Source organism: Aspergillus uvarum (genome assembly GCF_003184745.1).
Source record: "Aspergillus uvarum CBS 121591 unplaced genomic scaffold BO82scaffold_72, whole genome shotgun sequence".
In the NCBI taxonomy this organism is placed as follows: Eukaryota; Fungi; Ascomycota; class Eurotiomycetes; order Eurotiales; family Aspergillaceae; genus Aspergillus; species Aspergillus uvarum.
The window spans coordinates 140,789-156,230 of record NW_020291369.1 but is presented as its reverse complement, the minus strand read 5'-3'; the positions used below and the strand labels follow the sequence as shown (position 1 = coordinate 156,230).

The window sequence follows — 15,442 nt, the reverse complement described above, 5'->3', positions numbered from 1 at the left end:
AAGTGTGTAAAATCGCAACTGAGCATTTAATTAACAGTCGCGGAGGAAGCCAGGCGCAATCTTAACGCGAGACGAAGCGCGTTTTCAAAAGGCTAAGTAAGAAATTAGTAAGACATGTTTGAGCTGTTTGGTTTCCACTTTCGTGTACCGCCTGGTATATGTATACTTTTCAGGAATACATCATTTGTGTTGACCTCAGCCTCGCCGATATTCCCATCGGCTTTTTCAGTACTACTTTGTCAGGTCCCTCTTCATTCTTCATCCTAGATACTACCCGATTTCACAAAGTTGTAATATTCTCACCAACTTGTCACACTCCTACTCGTCATACACAATGCACATATGACTGAGTCGTTCCTTAGAAACCCGAGTATCAATTTGCCATGCTTTCGTCTTAGCCGCTAGTGCTCTTTTGCCAAAGTCCGAAGCCTGGCCTTGCGAGATCTTCTTCTGAGTTTTCAAGATGACAGATGATCTATCATCTGCGCATACAGATCAAGCGAGCATTGACGACCTGATTCAATCGGACTCAACCTCTCGAAGGAAATCTCGACACAATGCTGCAACTGGTGCATCTGCTGCTGGTACTCGTGCTCTGAGTGCGCAAATTGTTGCCTTTTATTTCAGGTCACCTATAAAGGCCTTTTTTCGTACCCGAGTTGAGTATGAATTCAAGTTGCCCACTCAAATCATTTCTGTTGGATATTAACAAGCCTTGCATTTGCAGCTATATGGTGTGTAGCCCGGTCTTCCTCGTCCCTGTTATCTCTAAATCATCGCTGATTTTCTCGGTTCTACTCTAAATCTGCAAAGGCATTTGCCAGGGCTGTTAACCCTCACTCAGCGAAGTCTGGCTGGTCCTTGCATACGACCACACCTGGGCTCTTGATGCACGCCGTTCGTACGTATGGTTGGCGCTTCATTCCCAATCAAGTTATGCCCCCTTTGTTAGCGAATGCCGCGTGAGCTCTCCCAATCATTGTACCATTTCCATGTGCGTATCCTCTAACTGCCGCAGAGTTGGTGCCATACTTTACACATCATACCTTCAAGTTCTTGGAAGTCTTAACGAACCTGTGTCGCAAGGCATCAAACGTATATACCCCCCTCCTCCGCCTTCAAACACGTTCGCAGCCGGATTCATAGCCGGAACTATTCAGTCTATAGTAGCCGCTCCTCTTGATGCTCTCCAAGTCCGTCTAAGAACAAGCGATCTTCTTGAGGGGCAGTACCGGAGTATGTGGCATTATGGCCGTCAAAAGCTTATTCAGATTGGAGCCCGGGGTATCTTCGCAGGTTGGGGCCTTTCTTTCCTGCGTGATTCTCTTGGCTATGCATTTTTCTTCTCATCATTCGAATTCATAAAATCTCAGGCGTACTACTCATTTGTCACGTGGTACTATGGGTCGTTGCATACTTTTGGTGCGCAGAGAGTGCACACTGTCCAGTCTGGAAATCGCAGTGTCCCTCTCATTAGACCCCATTATGCATTGGAGCCATGTTTTCTCATGGCCGCGGGTGTGATAGCTTCAGTGGCCCAACAAGCCATACAACGACCGCTGTCGGTCATCCAAAGCATCCATGTCACTCGCTTGGAATATCTTGACCATCAAGCCAGTTTCTGTCCCTCGAGGCGACAAATGCTACGTCTTTACTATAATGCCTATCAGGAGACATTGAAAAGATGCAAGCGAAAGGCGACTAGGGTTGGAGGTTGGAGGAAGTGGCTCTTTCGTGGATTTGCCAGAGACGCCATACGTCAAGTGCCCAGCACAAGTGCTGGGCTTGTGATTTTTGAGTTGGTCCGTCGTAAATATGCGTATATGTCGGATACTGTATATATTGAGAGAGATGGATATAGTATTCTACTGCCATGAGAAACTATGGTTTTCGACTCGGCTAGGTATAAAATGCATTATCTTCTTCTTCCTGGCATGAATAGGATCGCCATTCTTACCGATATTCTGATTATCTTGGTCGAGATGGAATCTCCGACTTCCCTCCGTCCTCATTCCTATTCTGGAGCATTTCTCGCGCGGCGGCCTGCTCGGCTACGCATAAGTTCAGACCATCGAGGTACGCGCTATGTTGGGAATTGCCAGCTACTACAAAATACTAGGCGGTGGAAATAGCCCCGGAAGTTTCTTGACTGGTTCGAAAATACCTGTATGTAGAAAAGGGTTATCTGAACATGAAGATAGAGGCTTCTCATACGATATAACCAAATAAATGTAATGAATATGATATGAAGACAAGATTTATCGTACAGTACTTCGTACTGTATCCATTCTTTATTGTTTATTTCAAACTTATATGTCAATAATCTTTTTACATGTACATATTAAGATAATATGTAGTTGAGGTCTTTCGGATCGTAAGTGGATCTTTGCCACCAATCCTCTTGACTGCTCTCATACTTATAGCTCTGCCACTTCCGTTATATGAAAGTCATGAAGCCCTCAGCTTCGGCAAATGGTATTTGCAAGCTGGAATGAAACCGGCAGATCTGGAATTACTTAATCAGGACTCCACCGACAATTTCATAGACACTATATGGAAATGGTATTAGATAAACTGTTATTGGGTTCTACATAGTTTAAAAGTTTATTATTCAACGTGGGTCCAGAGTATTATTATACTCAGTAATACTCTGTAGTGAATAATTACTTCAACTTATTATTGCTACTACCGGCGATCCTGTGACTTTCTGCCACCCAGCTTCGTCGGCAGTGTTCTGCCATATCACCCGGCCCTTTGCAGATATGTAAGTAGCTGGGCAGTCGATCGATCATAAGTGGAATTAAGAGCAATTTTAAGATTTATAAAAAAGGAAATTAACCGGCAACATAAATGCTGAGCTATCTTCCTACCACAGAGTAACTGAAAAAGTAAGTCTTTCTTGACTGAAGCTCTTTTTCATAGTGCATAACTTGAATCACCTAAAAATGTAGGATCCCATCAAGCTACATGCTGTAATATAATAGATGAATCTAGGACTAGGACAGAAAACTAGTGTTAGAATCCTAATGCCTGATATTTACTGAGAGGAGGCAGAATTCGGGTTTTCTATTATCTATTATAATTAAGGTATGTTTGTTTACAGGATAGAGGTGACCAACGCTGATTAGGGGCGAGGTGCTTGCATCGATGAGTATCTACGTAGTGCGTTGTCGGTGGAGGCTAACTTGTGACAGAAATATGCATACGATGAGTACTGAGCCCAGCCAATGGTGGCCAGTTTCGCTTACTAAGGACTTCTTTCCTTCACCCCATCATTCCTCTTAGTATTTGCATGTCTCTTTAGTTAGCTCAAAAAATAATCGAAGAAACGATTGAAGAATCCATGACCATTCCCTCCCTTCCTCCTCGTGTAGAGGTTTTGAGTACTGAGTACTTTAGGCAAAGGAGTGGTACCGCGATGACTTTTTAGTGGTATGGAGTAGATACATACATCATCCACATCTAACGGGTAGACGTCGGGCCTAGACTAGCCGCATCTACCGACTTGTCTATGTCTGGCGGACTGTCTTGCGGGGTTCCCTCCACCTTTCAAAGACAATAAGTACATACATACTGTACACATACCAGCAGTTGAATTTCTACCATAGTAGCCTTGAGATTACTATGGTATACTGATACTCAAGGCGCTCAGTGAGTCTAGTATGGTCCTTATTTACTGACTCTCGTGTTTAATTTACCCCCTCTGAATTTTTGGTGCCATCATCCCTGCTATCTCCACCTTACCATTCTCGGCTGTCAGGCTCCGGACTCCGTCATCCTGCGTCGATCAACCAAGTTGGCAACTGTCTCGTGAGCGGCCTTATGACCAATGTCAGTCAGTGCATCACCGCTCTCCGCCCACAGTGCTTTCCCATGCACTCGTCTTTTCCTACACACTTTCGCCCAACTTGAAGGACCCTCGCTCTGGCGTGCCCCTTCAGTCCCAGTGCAGTGCCTTTGTTACTTTGACTTCCACCTGCGAGTTGACCGTTGTGCCCTACTCCAGGCATCACCTTTTAAACCCTTTTTTCCAATAAGCGAAACACGACTGTTGCGCAGCTAGTTTGTGGGCTCTGCCTGATACCGTTCTTTTCTTATCCTTGATAGGGGGTGGTCAAGGAAACCGGTCAATTATATCATAAAACAGAGAAGAGGACTGATTGTTCCCGGGGAAAGGGGCTGTCACGTCCAGCCCACTATCACCGCCAACATTCCTTCTCAAACATCTCAACGGCATACTACTTCGAGCATACCCTTGCGGCACCTAAAATCGCGATTTTCCACTGCTGCGTCAGGCGACGCAGGGCAGTCTGCGGCCGAGGGGGAAAGTCGGCGGCGTTCTTCGCTATCATCGGGTAACTCAGAGTTTGTCTGGACCGACAGTGGCGATTTGGCCGAACAGCCGGCTGATGCAGAGCATCCGCTACAGATTAATCTTTCAAAACGATCAGATCTAGATACATCTAATCCAATTGGCTCCCAGGAGCGACTCAAACAGCCAAAGCGTATTCGCATACTACACCAGCCATACATTGCCAGTCTCGCAACCGAGAAGACATCGATTGAGATACCTCAGCCACTACCCAGGCGGATTTCACGTGCAGAACGTATCTTAGCAACGATAATGTCCCCAAACAATCGACAAAATGCCCAGATGCATGGCCTGGTTGGCAAACCATTGCTGTAAGGCCAACTCATATTGAGTGATAAACTATTCCTATGCGCTGAGCTGACGTCATGTAGGTATTTCACGAGTGTCTTCGTATCTTTAGGCGTCTTTCTCTTCGGCTATGACCAAGGAGTGATGTCTGGCATCATAACGTATGTGTCTCATGCTCGGCATGCCAGATTCAAATGACGATAGCTGATGAATTTTAGAGGGTGGTATTTCAAGGATTACTTCAATCAACCATCACGAGCTGCAATTGGCACTGTTGTTGCGATTCTAGAAGTTGGAGCATTCATTTCATCTCTACTTGTTGGACGAGTTGGCGATCTGATCGGGCGTCGCAAAACGATACTTTATGGGTCAATTGTCTTCTTCATTGGTGGCGCGTTCCAGGCATTTGCGACTGGTCTGCCTATGATGATGGTCGGCCGTATCATTGCAGGTTTAGGGGTTGGAGCACTCTCTACCATCGTGCCGGTTTATCAGTCTGAGATCTCGGTAATTATGACCACTAGCCCAACCCAAGTGATTGCACAGTTTACACTGACACTGTCTCAAATAGCCCCCCCATAACCGCGGAAAGCTAGCATGCATCGAATTCACGGGGAATATCTCCGGTTACGCTGCAAGTGTCTGGGTTGACTATTTCTGCAGCTTCATAGATAGTAATTACTCCTGGCGCCTCCCTCTGCTCTGTCAATGCATCATGGGTGCTTTGCTTGGTGTGGGGAGTCTGATTATCTGCGAATCTCCCAGGTAAGTGTTTATATCCAGTCACATGTGTCCACTGGGTACATATCTCACATCAGATCAGGTGGTTACTAGATAACGATTTTGACGAGGAAGGTATGGTCGTTATAGCGAATTTATATGGCAAGGGTGATCTGCACAACGACAAAGCCAGACAAGAATACAGAGAGATCAAGATGAATGTTCTTCTTCAACGACAAGAGGGCGAGAGATCCTACAGCGACATGTTCAAACGTTACTATAGACGGGTATTGATTGCAATGTCAGCACAGGCATTGGCGCAGCTGAACGGGATTAACGTCATCTCTTACTACGCCCCACTCGTTTTTGAATCGGCAGGGTGGGCTGGCCGTGATGCTATTCTAATGACCGGCATCAATGCCATATCCTATCTTGCTTCTACGGTTCCTCCGTGGTATCTTGTCGACCGGTGGGGAAGACGGCCAATTCTTCTCTCAGGGGCAGTGGCTATGATTGTGTCTTTGTCTCTGATCTCGTATTTCATCTATATAGATGTTGCAGCAACACCAACGCTCACGGTCATCTTTGTCATGATATACAATGCTGCCTTTGGCGCATCTTGGGGACCTATACCGTGGCTCTACCCCCCCGAAATTTTGCCCTTAAGCATTCGTGCAAAGGGCGCCAGTCTCAGCACTGCCGCAAATTGGGCCTTCAACTGGCTGGTGGGGGAAATCACACCCGTCCTCCAAGCCGCAATTAAGTGGCGTCTCTACCTGGTCCATGCTTTCTTCTGTGCATGCAGCTTTGTGTTAGGTCAGTACACCTTTGTTATTTCTTGTCGCACTGTCACAGCCTACCTGACACTTATCGTTTAGTGTATTTCCTATATCCGGAGACAAGTGGTGTCCGGTTGGAGGATATGAATATTTTGTTCGGCGATGCGACAACCTCTATGCCGACTCCAGCAACCCAGGCGGAACGTGGCTCCTTGATGAGTGCCGGCTCACCTGTGCCTTCGCTCGACATTAGGCGACAATATGGTCCCCTGGGAGCGGATAATGCGATTCCTGGATTGGACATTGATCCGCCCAATATGAGCCCTAGTGCCTATAATAAGTCTGTTAGGTCTGTAAATCCAGAGGGCCATGCTAGTCGATCGGAGGGATTCGGCGGTTGGATCTCCAACATGATAACCCGTCATAAGGGGTCTGGTTCTTCGGCACAAAACAACCAATATAGCCGCCTCGGGCAGGAGGAGAATGACTAGGACAGTTGTATTGCTAACGTGCCCTTACACTGCAGGAAACTGCGATGCTGCCCCCCTCTGCCTCGATCGTGTTTCCACCTCTCGGCGCGAAATATTGACCTAGTTTGCCTTTGAAGCAACCTGCGCTGGGAATGTTTTGCCTCTTTCCGTTGTTAGATGTCGTTGTCTTACAGTTGTGTTCGTTCCGATGTTCTCATACTGAAAACCTTGGGATAGAAGCGCGAACCACATTTATCGAGTTATGTTTCCGATACAAGCTAGCAGCATGACGGTGTAGCGTGCTTATGAGATATAACCCATTTATGCATTTATGTGTAGTACTTGGCGGAACCTTATGATTCACTAGAAGCAGTTGCCATATAAACGAAAACTAAGATATGTCAAGCGAGCCAAGGCTCCTCAATGCACCGTAGAATCGCATCTTCAATGTCAACAACTAATGAACAAATGTGCTTATCATGGGTCCGGGTTGTCTGGGTTTGCTGTTCTCAAATAAATACCTACCTTACCACCTAGCCCCCAAGTGGGGCGGAAACCATTCAAACATGCGCCCGGGCTTTCCATGTTAACTCCAGGCCAGCTCTCACTTTCACCTGAATGTGCTGCGCCTTTTCCATGCCTGTATCTGCCCCTCGCCATTTCCTGCAATCTTCTCTTGGTCCTACAGTTCACTTTGGTCAAAATTCTAATTCCTTTCTTTTTCGTGTTATCTTCCTACCGACGTTGTCGAATTTTTCTGAATTCAAGTCATCTTTGAATTCAACTTACATCTCACTGCCACTTAAAATCCTCTATCTCAACCCTTTACATTCCTTAAAACAGTCATCTTCCTCCATCCTTCTCTACTGACATATGAAGCTCCTCGTTTGCCTGCGAGAGATGATCCCTTTTATTTGAAATCAAGTCTCAGTCTCGCTAGGTTCACTGTCCCAGGTTGTGCCAGCTCAAGATTGTCCTATTCAGTCTTTTTCACTTCTAGATATAAAAGCTACAACAGACGTCTTTCTTACTCTCTCTTATCCTTTCCCCTGAGTTATGGCCGACACAACCGGCTCAAGCACTGGTGCAAATGTCGCGCCTGATCTAAGGCGCAGGACGGCTGCACGTGGGGGGAAGCCCAATGTTACATCAGATCAAAATCACAATGCTGCGATGGAAGTAAAGCACAAGGTGAGCATCATCCCCTGTCTGCCAAATATACACTGTCAACAGATGGTATTGAATTGCGGCTTACATACGTACTATGAGGTGTAGCCTCGACCGAATTCCGCCATAGCCTACTGGGAGCCTATCATCGCACCGTTGCTGCTCACGGCCATGTCTATTTTCACTCGCATGTATCGAATCGGACGTTCGAACATTGTCACATGGGATGAAGCGCAGTAAGAATGTCACTGTTCTGGGATAGTATGTACACCACTGGGCTAATCTGTTGCTCATTGATGTCTAGTTTTGGCAAATTTGGGTCCCATTATTTGAAGCGCGAATTCTACTTCGATGTCCATCCCCCGTTAGGCAAGATGCTGGTCGGACTATCCGGGTATCTCGCTGGCTACAACGGCTCTTTCGAGTTTAAGTCCGGAGAAGAATACCCTCAGGATGTCAATTACACCTTCATGCGTGTATTCAATGCTGCCTTTGGTGCAGCTTGCGTCCCTTTGGCATACTTTACCGCTCGCGAGCTCGGTTTTCACCGAGCCACTGTGTGGCTTATCAGCTTGATGGTCCTATTTGAGAACTCGTATGCGACAATATCGAGGTTCATCTTACTCGATTCCATGCTACTATGTTTTACTTTCACAACCACCTTATGCTGGGCGAAGTTTCATCGATTGCAGATGAATAGTTTCTCCCTCGAATGGTTCACATGGCTTTTTCTCACCGGTGTCAGCATTGGCTGTGTCTGCAGCGTCAAATGGGTCGGATTTTTTTGCACAGCGATCGTCGGGTTGTACACAGTTGAGGACCTCTGGAACAAATTCGGCGATGTGAAGATGCCAAGGGTACGTCATGGTATATATCAATGACCAAGACCGTTGCTAAACAAATGACAGGCCGTGTTAGCGAACCACTTATTGGTTCGCATTGCAGGCTTGATACTTTTGCCATGTATCGTCTACATCCTCTCGTTCTACGCCCATTTCTGGATTCTGGAAAACAGTGGCCCTGGTGACGCGCAGATGAGTTCACTCTTTCAGGCAAATCTCAAGGGAACCGAAGTTGGGCAGGACAGTCCTCTTGAAGTCGCTTTTGGCTCGAGGGTTACCCTGAAAAACATGGGCTACGGAGGTGGCCTGTTGCATTCGCATGTTCAAACTTATCCTGAAGGATCTGCCCAACAACAAGTCACATGTTACCACCATAAGGACGCGAACAATGACTGGTTTATCTACCCCAACCGCCAGGATATGGGGTATGATGCCAACGGCCCACTGAGGTTTGTCGGCGACGGCGATGTGGTACGCTTAATCCATGGGCAAACAGGCAGAAATTTACATTCGCATGCGATCCCAGCGCCAGTAACTAAAGGCCACTACGAAGTATCCTGCTATGGCAACATTACCATTGGAGACGACAAAGATCATTGGGCAATTGAAGTTGTTGATGATGTCGCTTCCAAGGACAGGAGTAGAGTCCGAACCCTCACCACGGCGTTCCGCTTGAAGCACCCTGTCTTAGGTTGCTACCTGAGGGCTGGAAATGTGAATCTCCCACAATGGGGCTTCAAGCAGATCGAAACTACCTGTGTCAAGGAGAACAAGCCCAACGATGTGTATACGCACTGGAATGTGGAGTCTCATTACAACGAGAAACGTAAGCATTATTCTCCTTTTCTGTCACCTGCCCATTGTGGCGTTCGGTTTACTCACTCTTATCTTTAGTTCCACCGGGAGATCCTGGTTCTTACAAATCACCATTTTGGAAAGACTTCATTCATTTGAATGTCGCCATGATGACATCCAACAACGCCCTGGTCCCTGATCCAGACAAGCAGGACGATCTCGCCTCAAAGTTCTGGCAGTGGCCAATCTTGAATGTTGGTCTCCGCATGTGTTCCTGGGATGATAATACTGTCAAGTACTATCTTCTTGGAAACCCTTTCGTATACTGGGGCAGTAGTGCCGGCCTAGCTGCCTTCGGACTTCTAGTTCTCTGGTATCTTGTGCGCTGGCAGCGAGGTTACAATGAGCTCACACAAGCAGAAATTGACCATATACATTACTCAGGTGTATACCCTGTTGTGGGGTGGATCCTGCATTACTTGCCTTTCGTGGTTATGGCAAGGGTAACCTATGTCCATCATTACTATCCGGCTCTGTATTACGCCATACTTACATTTGGGTTCTGTGTCGATTGGTTCACTCGGACTGCCAGTGATAAATCGCGCGTGGTACTATACACAGTGCTTTATATTGCGATATTCGGATTGTTCTTATACTTCCGTGTTGTGGTATTCGGTATTGAGGGCCCCAGCCAGAATTGGAAGCATCTAAACTGGTTGAGTGGGTGGAAAATTGGTAATTGAGGTTCAATCTTGCTCCTGTCACACCAAAACGTCGACCCTTCTTTCTAGGACCTTGGCCTTCTTCATTGCTCCTCATTCTTTGATTTAACATGTCTACTCGGGCGCCTGCTCATTTACTTGGGCAACCAACTCCATGTCTTATTTAACTAACATTCGTGGGAGGAGCCTCCTTCCGTCTCAGATCTCTTGGAGACATCCTTGAGCATTCTGCTCTTTTCTTTGTGGAGGTAATTTGCTAGACATGTAGAATACGTGGTTGAGTTACTTTTCACCCTTGAATCCCTCCAGCTTGTGGAAATATTAGAATTGTTAGGTCTGAGAATAAGCTTTTATTGTGTAAGTAGCTCACACGACCCGCTTGGTGGGTTGTCCAAATGGTACCCGTATCACCATTAACAACAACCACCAACCACACCATTTCCACTGGTGCGCATCGCATCGTTCAGTCCCAAGGTAAAGGTCTTAGGAGCTCCATGATTCGGTCCACCGGTAGCGCCAAAGCCCTTGACCCCGCTGCGGCGATCATGTAGGTCGTATTTACCGGCTTCAATATTGCGGTAGATCATGTCAGCTACCTCGAGAAACGCACATTCGACGTTATCGCCAGATTTTGCACTAGTCTCAACATAATAGGCAACATTATTCTGGCGGCACCACTCTTCGGCTTCCTGCCTGGTCACCCTTCTCTGATTCGAGGCTGAACCGTCATCTGCCAGATCGCTCTTGTTTCCAACCAGAATAATGACAATCCCGTCTTCGGCGATTTGCCGTAGATCCTGAAGCCACTGTGTACAAGATAAGAAAGTGGAAGGCCTGGTGATGTCGAAGACTAGAAGTGCACCAGAAGCACCGCGGAAGTAAGAACGGGTTATGGACTTGTATGTTTCTTGACCAGCCGTATCCCAGAGAGAGAGTTTCATTCTCTTTTGACACTCGACAACCTTGCGCGGAGGACTGGGCAGTCCGGTGACAGCAGCTTGTCCCGAAGCAGCGACGGGTATCTGGGAAGGAGGTGACGAAACAGACGATGATGTTGCAGATCTGCGAGCATGGGAGTCAAGTCTCAGTTCAAGACTTTTTGATGCGGGCGGGCCAACTGGGACGATGCGTGAACCAAATTCCACGCCGATCGTGACATCGTGGGAGGATGAGAAGCGACCTTCACAAAGTCGAATTGTTAACTAGATAGGGACTGTCTGTCAGAAACATCCTAGCTGAGGTCACTGTCCATGAAACTCACGCTGGATTTCCCCGTTCCAGAGTCGCCAATACAGACAAGCTTAGCGATGTAGTCCCATGGCTGTGACATGGGTATAGCAGAGCGACGCAGCTCTACGATCAAGCAGAGGAGCTTGCTTCTGAGGTTCTATTATGTCCGGCAGATCAGACTCATGAAGTCATACTCCAGCCCCAGCTGTTGGGAGGAGCCCATCAAAGGTTTAGTTCTTTGGGGGTCGTCAGCCAAGATTGCGACGCACACTTAGAAAACCCTCCCTTGCGGTCACGGATCAAAAATCGTATGATGGCCTAGGATGGATGCGTTGGCCGGCTTGGGTTGGAACTTTGAGGAAAACGCGTTGTTTAGACCGGCGTAGTTAGTCGTGCTTAGGCACCGTATATCTACGTATCGCGGATCCGAACTAACACTAAAAGGTTAACGCCTATCAATACTAGTGATAATGTAGTGGGCTACTATGGTGGGGACTGGCTACGTAACTGAAAATCAAGAAGCTCGGTCACTCGTACGCTAACTTCAAAGCTACAGTTCCGAGGTCAAAAATGTAGGTAGGTATGTATCTCTGGCGATGGCTTGAATTCAAGCAGGACAAATCTTCTTCATATCTGCTAGATCAGTCACAAGGTAACTAATCTCGTCTGAGTTGACTAGCCTACTACTTCTAACTCAATTTGTTAACTGAGTTACTCGAGTGCTGAGTCATCTGTTACCATGACCTTGCCCATATGACGCTGGCTGGTTGTAAGCTACATCAGCGGCCAATCCTCTTCCTCACGGTACACCAAACCCTCTCAGGCGCGGGCTGTTCCCTCCTTCGATACTCATACACCTCTAGTCAAAACCACGAGGCTTCTATTTGAGATCTTTCCGTTCTTCTCTACCTGCTATGTAGTTCTCTCTCAACAAGTCCCTTGTGATTTGCGAATCAAGAACTCAGAGTAGCTCACCGCTATATCCTCGGCCGTTCTTATCAGGGAGCGTGATACACGACCCAGTACTTGACTCACTTTTCGGCATCAAGCAACAAGAACGATCAAAAAAGCAGAAGAGATAAGAGTTATAAAGTCGGCCAAAGGCTTTGAAGACGATGTTCTCTGAATGTATGATTCCCAGTTGAATGCTAGAAGGTATCTTATGCTACGTCTTGGAGAACCCATCTTAATAACATGCTCAGACGCCTCTCGATTCCTCGCACAATCGCAGTCCCGGTTGGTGATTCATTCCGACGATGCCCGCCGAAAAGGCCATGAACGCTTGATTCAGCCGCCAGGAAATCCACGATCTCTTTCGTCACGGTCTTTTTTACAGCGAGCGGCTGTTGATCCGTATCAAACAGCCGCCTCGCAATTTTCCAATTTCGTCCCGGGCTCGCGTAATCCGGTTCAACAAGCACCTTTGTTCTACAGTGCCACAGATGAATTCCGAGAGGAGGATGATGAAACGGAGCACGAGCGGGAAATTGCAGATTTCTATGCCTTGCAGAAATCACGACGACATTTTGGCATCAACCATTTGATGGACTCTTCGGAAAATGATGAAGATGATAGATCTCTTTCCAGCCCAGAAGCATCAGTACCACCACAATACACTCGGACAGTCTCCAAGGGCAAGGGCATTTGGAGCTCATGGCGCGAAGGCGGTCTTGACGATAATGCACCAAATCCACAAATCTTCAACAACGGGCTGTCCGCTGAGCCTAGAGAGGAAATACAAACGAAACGTATGAGCTTCCAAAGAGGAGAGAACCTTGTTGATGTTCGCTTGGAGGACACGCTTATACCGGACGCCCATTCCGAGGAAGTTGCGCCCCCGGAATTAGGCGACGACAACCCGCCCTCGATCCAGCGGTTTCGGGAAAAACCAGGGCCTCGAATGAGTAGACTCGGAATAGGTTCACCCACTATGCCACCAGGGCCAGACAACGCCGAGGCGCAGGTGCTTTTCCAACGAGCGAGCTCACCAGCTTCATACCAAGAGTCGATCGTATCGGTTAGGGTCGGTTCACCTGTCTATGACGCTTTCTGGGGCCAGCTATTTTTGATATCCATCGCTTGCCTCTTTGCCACTTCGTTCCTTGTTTATCTTCATACTTCTACACCCTCAGACCTACCGAAATGGGGCGATACGGTATACTCGACTTTTCACAACTCGTTCTTCATGTTGGCAATTTTTACTCTGGTCTCGATATCTATATCTCTGCTTTGGCTCGCATTGCTACGGTCATATGTACGCGTCCTAGTCTATGTCATCATATTCGTCGTTCCGGCCATTTTGTACTTCTTCTCACTCTATCCCTTTATCTCGAGTTTCCGTGGCGCCTGGCATGGATCGAGCATCCAAGACAAGGTCATGAGATGGGGGTCAGCTATTCCTTTCGTGATAGCAAGTGCTTGGATCTATAACGTCATTCGAAGCCGTCGTGCTATAGGCCGAGCAGTGGGCATACTTGAATTTGCCTGCCGCATCCTTGCCGCAAACATCGAACTTCTGATTATTGGCTTGGGTGTCCTTTTATTCATTGTCGTGTGGACGTGGGGTTGGATGCTCATGTTCACACGCGTGTTTTTAACGGGACATGTCTCAGGATCGATGCTTTTTTTTATGGATCCGAGCAGTTGGTGGTTAGGAGCCTATTATGTACTAATCTACCTGTGGTCTCTGGGAGTCATCTCTGGTATTCAACGTACGATCACAGCTGCAACAGTTAGTCAGTGGTATTTCCACAGATTCACCACGCCCGCTCCAACATCCAGACAGATCATCCAAGCCGCCGCGTATCATTGCCTCGCAACATCCTTTGGCACGGTTTGCTTGTCTAGCCTACTGGTCTTGCTAATTCGGCTTCCACTTCTGCTACTCCCTAACCGGATCTCTTCTGTTCTTAGTCTTTGTGCTTACTCCTTTGTTCCGACTCCACTGGCCGTTATTACGAATCCTCTGGCCCTCACTTATGCTGCAATTCATTCTCAGCCACTTGCTGTTTCGGCTCGTGGTCTGATGCAGATGGCAAATCTGGCGCCGTCAACAGCCATGACACCTTTGCATCCACGGTCATTTACTTGGTCTCGCGAACATTGGGCACCTCTTGTCTCATACCGGCTATCTAAACTTATCCTTCATGCTGCTCGCCTTATGATGTCACTAGCACTTGGTTTCGGAGGCTGGGTTAGTACTGCGCGGAACTTCCGCGTGCCCAGTGAAAATGGTGTGATTCATGGGAGTCTCTATGCCTACATGATAGGGTTGATTGCTGGAGTGATTGGCTGGAGTATCTTGGGAGCCGTCGAGAGTGTCATTGCTGATATTGTCGATGCGTCTGTCATCTGCTGGAGCAGTGAAGTTGGTAGCTATGGAAGGGAGGCCAGATATTGTCGGGAAGCTGGCTGGCTCTTTGGCCAAGAGCCTGCTCCCTCGGTCAGCTATACAGTTGCTAGCGAACTATGACCCACTGACCTCATATCATTCTGTGTGGAGGACAGTCCCGTCAAAAACATTTATATGCGATGGTCATGTGGTACTTATGATACCAACATGTCCTTCCTCGTGGTACGTCGGTCGAATCAGATCGCAGATAAGAAGTGATTTTCATAAACCGGATTACCGGGTGCTTTGTATGTCTTTTATATCGTACTGTGCAATTTTGTTACAGTCATATTATTCTGCAATCTCCAATTTCCGTATACTGTCCTACTTCTAAGCAGTTTTTTCTCTTGGTTTCACCTCATAGATTTGCGATTTTAAAATTGTGTTATCGTGAAAAAGAATACTAAACATCACGTATCGTACCAATAGTAGTCTCAAAATATAGGGCTAAGAGTGAGCCATAGCTGGAAGCGGTGCAACGAAGAGGACAAGTCACAGTAATTCTTACGGTAGTATTATTCTATAAGAGCTGAAGAGCTCTCTTTCTAGGCGTGCACTAGATGTGGGGATGCCAAGATAAGCAAAGTCACAACTTCACAACTGATGGGAGCAGATCACGATTTGAAAAAGGGCAAAGAGGCGCAACTCGGACACATGACAAGGTAG

At 47.2% G+C, this 15,442-nt stretch overlaps 6 protein-coding genes across 6 annotated transcripts; 5 read left to right on the top strand and 1 right to left on the bottom strand.

The window, feature by feature from the left end:
• Window positions 1-187: 187 nt before the first annotated feature.
• On the top strand, window positions 188-1,054 carry BO82DRAFT_358556 (uncharacterized protein). Its single transcript, XM_025636326.1, has one exon. The coding sequence runs from the start codon at window positions 464-466 to the stop codon at window positions 707-709; it is 246 nt and encodes an 81-aa protein (XP_025487363.1). The 5' UTR covers window positions 188-463; the 3' UTR covers window positions 710-1,054.
• On the top strand, window positions 604-1,933 carry BO82DRAFT_358555 (mitochondrial carrier). Its single transcript, XM_025636325.1, has 3 exons — window positions 604-734; window positions 814-962; window positions 1,019-1,933. The coding sequence occupies exons 1-3, from the start codon at window positions 732-734 to the stop codon at window positions 1,875-1,877; spliced, it is 1,011 nt and encodes a 336-aa protein (XP_025487362.1). The 5' UTR covers window positions 604-731; the 3' UTR covers window positions 1,878-1,933.
• A 2,691-nt stretch (window positions 1,934-4,624) lies between these two features.
• On the top strand, window positions 4,625-6,650 carry BO82DRAFT_294513 (putative MFS monosaccharide transporter; the record flags this gene model as incomplete). Its single annotated transcript, XM_025631824.1, has 6 exons — window positions 4,625-4,683; window positions 4,744-4,821; window positions 4,879-5,167; window positions 5,232-5,425; window positions 5,484-6,196; window positions 6,259-6,650. 6 exons carry the CDS (start codon window positions 4,625-4,627, stop codon window positions 6,648-6,650), a joined length of 1,725 nt encoding a protein of 574 aa, XP_025487361.1.
• Window positions 6,651-7,592: 942 nt separating this feature from the next.
• pmt2 (protein O-mannosyl transferase) lies at window positions 7,593-10,372 on the top strand. Its single transcript, XM_025630509.1, has 5 exons — window positions 7,593-7,820; window positions 7,905-8,032; window positions 8,101-8,653; window positions 8,705-9,464; window positions 9,533-10,372. The coding sequence occupies exons 1-5, from the start codon at window positions 7,686-7,688 to the stop codon at window positions 10,174-10,176; spliced, it is 2,220 nt and encodes a 739-aa protein (XP_025487360.1). The 5' UTR covers window positions 7,593-7,685; the 3' UTR covers window positions 10,177-10,372.
• On the bottom strand, window positions 10,342-11,960 carry BO82DRAFT_320424 (ras-domain-containing protein). The gene is made up of 2 exons (XM_025632706.1): window positions 11,417-11,960; window positions 10,342-11,357 (listed from the first exon to the last, which is right to left on the bottom strand). The coding sequence occupies exons 1-2, from the start codon at window positions 11,483-11,485 to the stop codon at window positions 10,569-10,571; spliced, it is 858 nt and encodes a 285-aa protein (XP_025487359.1). The 5' UTR covers window positions 11,486-11,960; the 3' UTR covers window positions 10,342-10,568.
• A 214-nt stretch (window positions 11,961-12,174) lies between these two features.
• On the top strand, window positions 12,175-15,167 carry BO82DRAFT_358551 (uncharacterized protein). The gene is made up of 2 exons (XM_025636324.1): window positions 12,175-12,513; window positions 12,588-15,167. The coding sequence occupies exons 1-2, from the start codon at window positions 12,501-12,503 to the stop codon at window positions 14,855-14,857; spliced, it is 2,283 nt and encodes a 760-aa protein (XP_025487358.1). The 5' UTR covers window positions 12,175-12,500; the 3' UTR covers window positions 14,858-15,167.
• Window positions 15,168-15,442: the final 275 nt, after the last annotated feature.

What these genes read in the sequence shown, in the direction of transcription:
- BO82DRAFT_358556 (XM_025636326.1), top strand. Translation starts at nt 464, where the DNA reads ATGACAGATGATCTATCATCTGCGCATACAGATCAAGCGAGCATTGAC.
- BO82DRAFT_358555 (XM_025636325.1), top strand. An exon ending in CCTTTGTTAGCGAATGCCGC is followed by an intron (nt 963 to 1,018) that starts GTGAGCTCTCCC and finishes TAACTGCCGCAG; the next exon opens with AGTTGGTGCCATACTTTACA.
- pmt2 (XM_025630509.1), top strand. Translation starts at nt 7,686, where the DNA reads ATGGCCGACACAACCGGCTCAAGCACTGGTGCAAATGTCGCGCCTGAT. An exon ending in CGATGGAAGTAAAGCACAAG is followed by an intron (nt 7,821 to 7,904) that starts GTGAGCATCATC and finishes TATGAGGTGTAG; the next exon opens with CCTCGACCGAATTCCGCCAT. An exon ending in GCGATGTGAAGATGCCAAGG is followed by an intron (nt 8,654 to 8,704) that starts GTACGTCATGGT and finishes AACAAATGACAG; the next exon opens with GCCGTGTTAGCGAACCACTT.
- BO82DRAFT_320424 (XM_025632706.1), bottom strand. Translation starts at nt 11,485, where the DNA reads ATGTCACAGCCATGGGACTACATCGCTAAGCTTGTCTGTATTGGCGAC. An exon ending in CTGGAACGGGGAAATCCAGC is followed by an intron (nt 11,358 to 11,416) that starts GTGAGTTTCATG and finishes GTCCCTATCTAG; the next exon opens with TTAACAATTCGACTTTGTGA.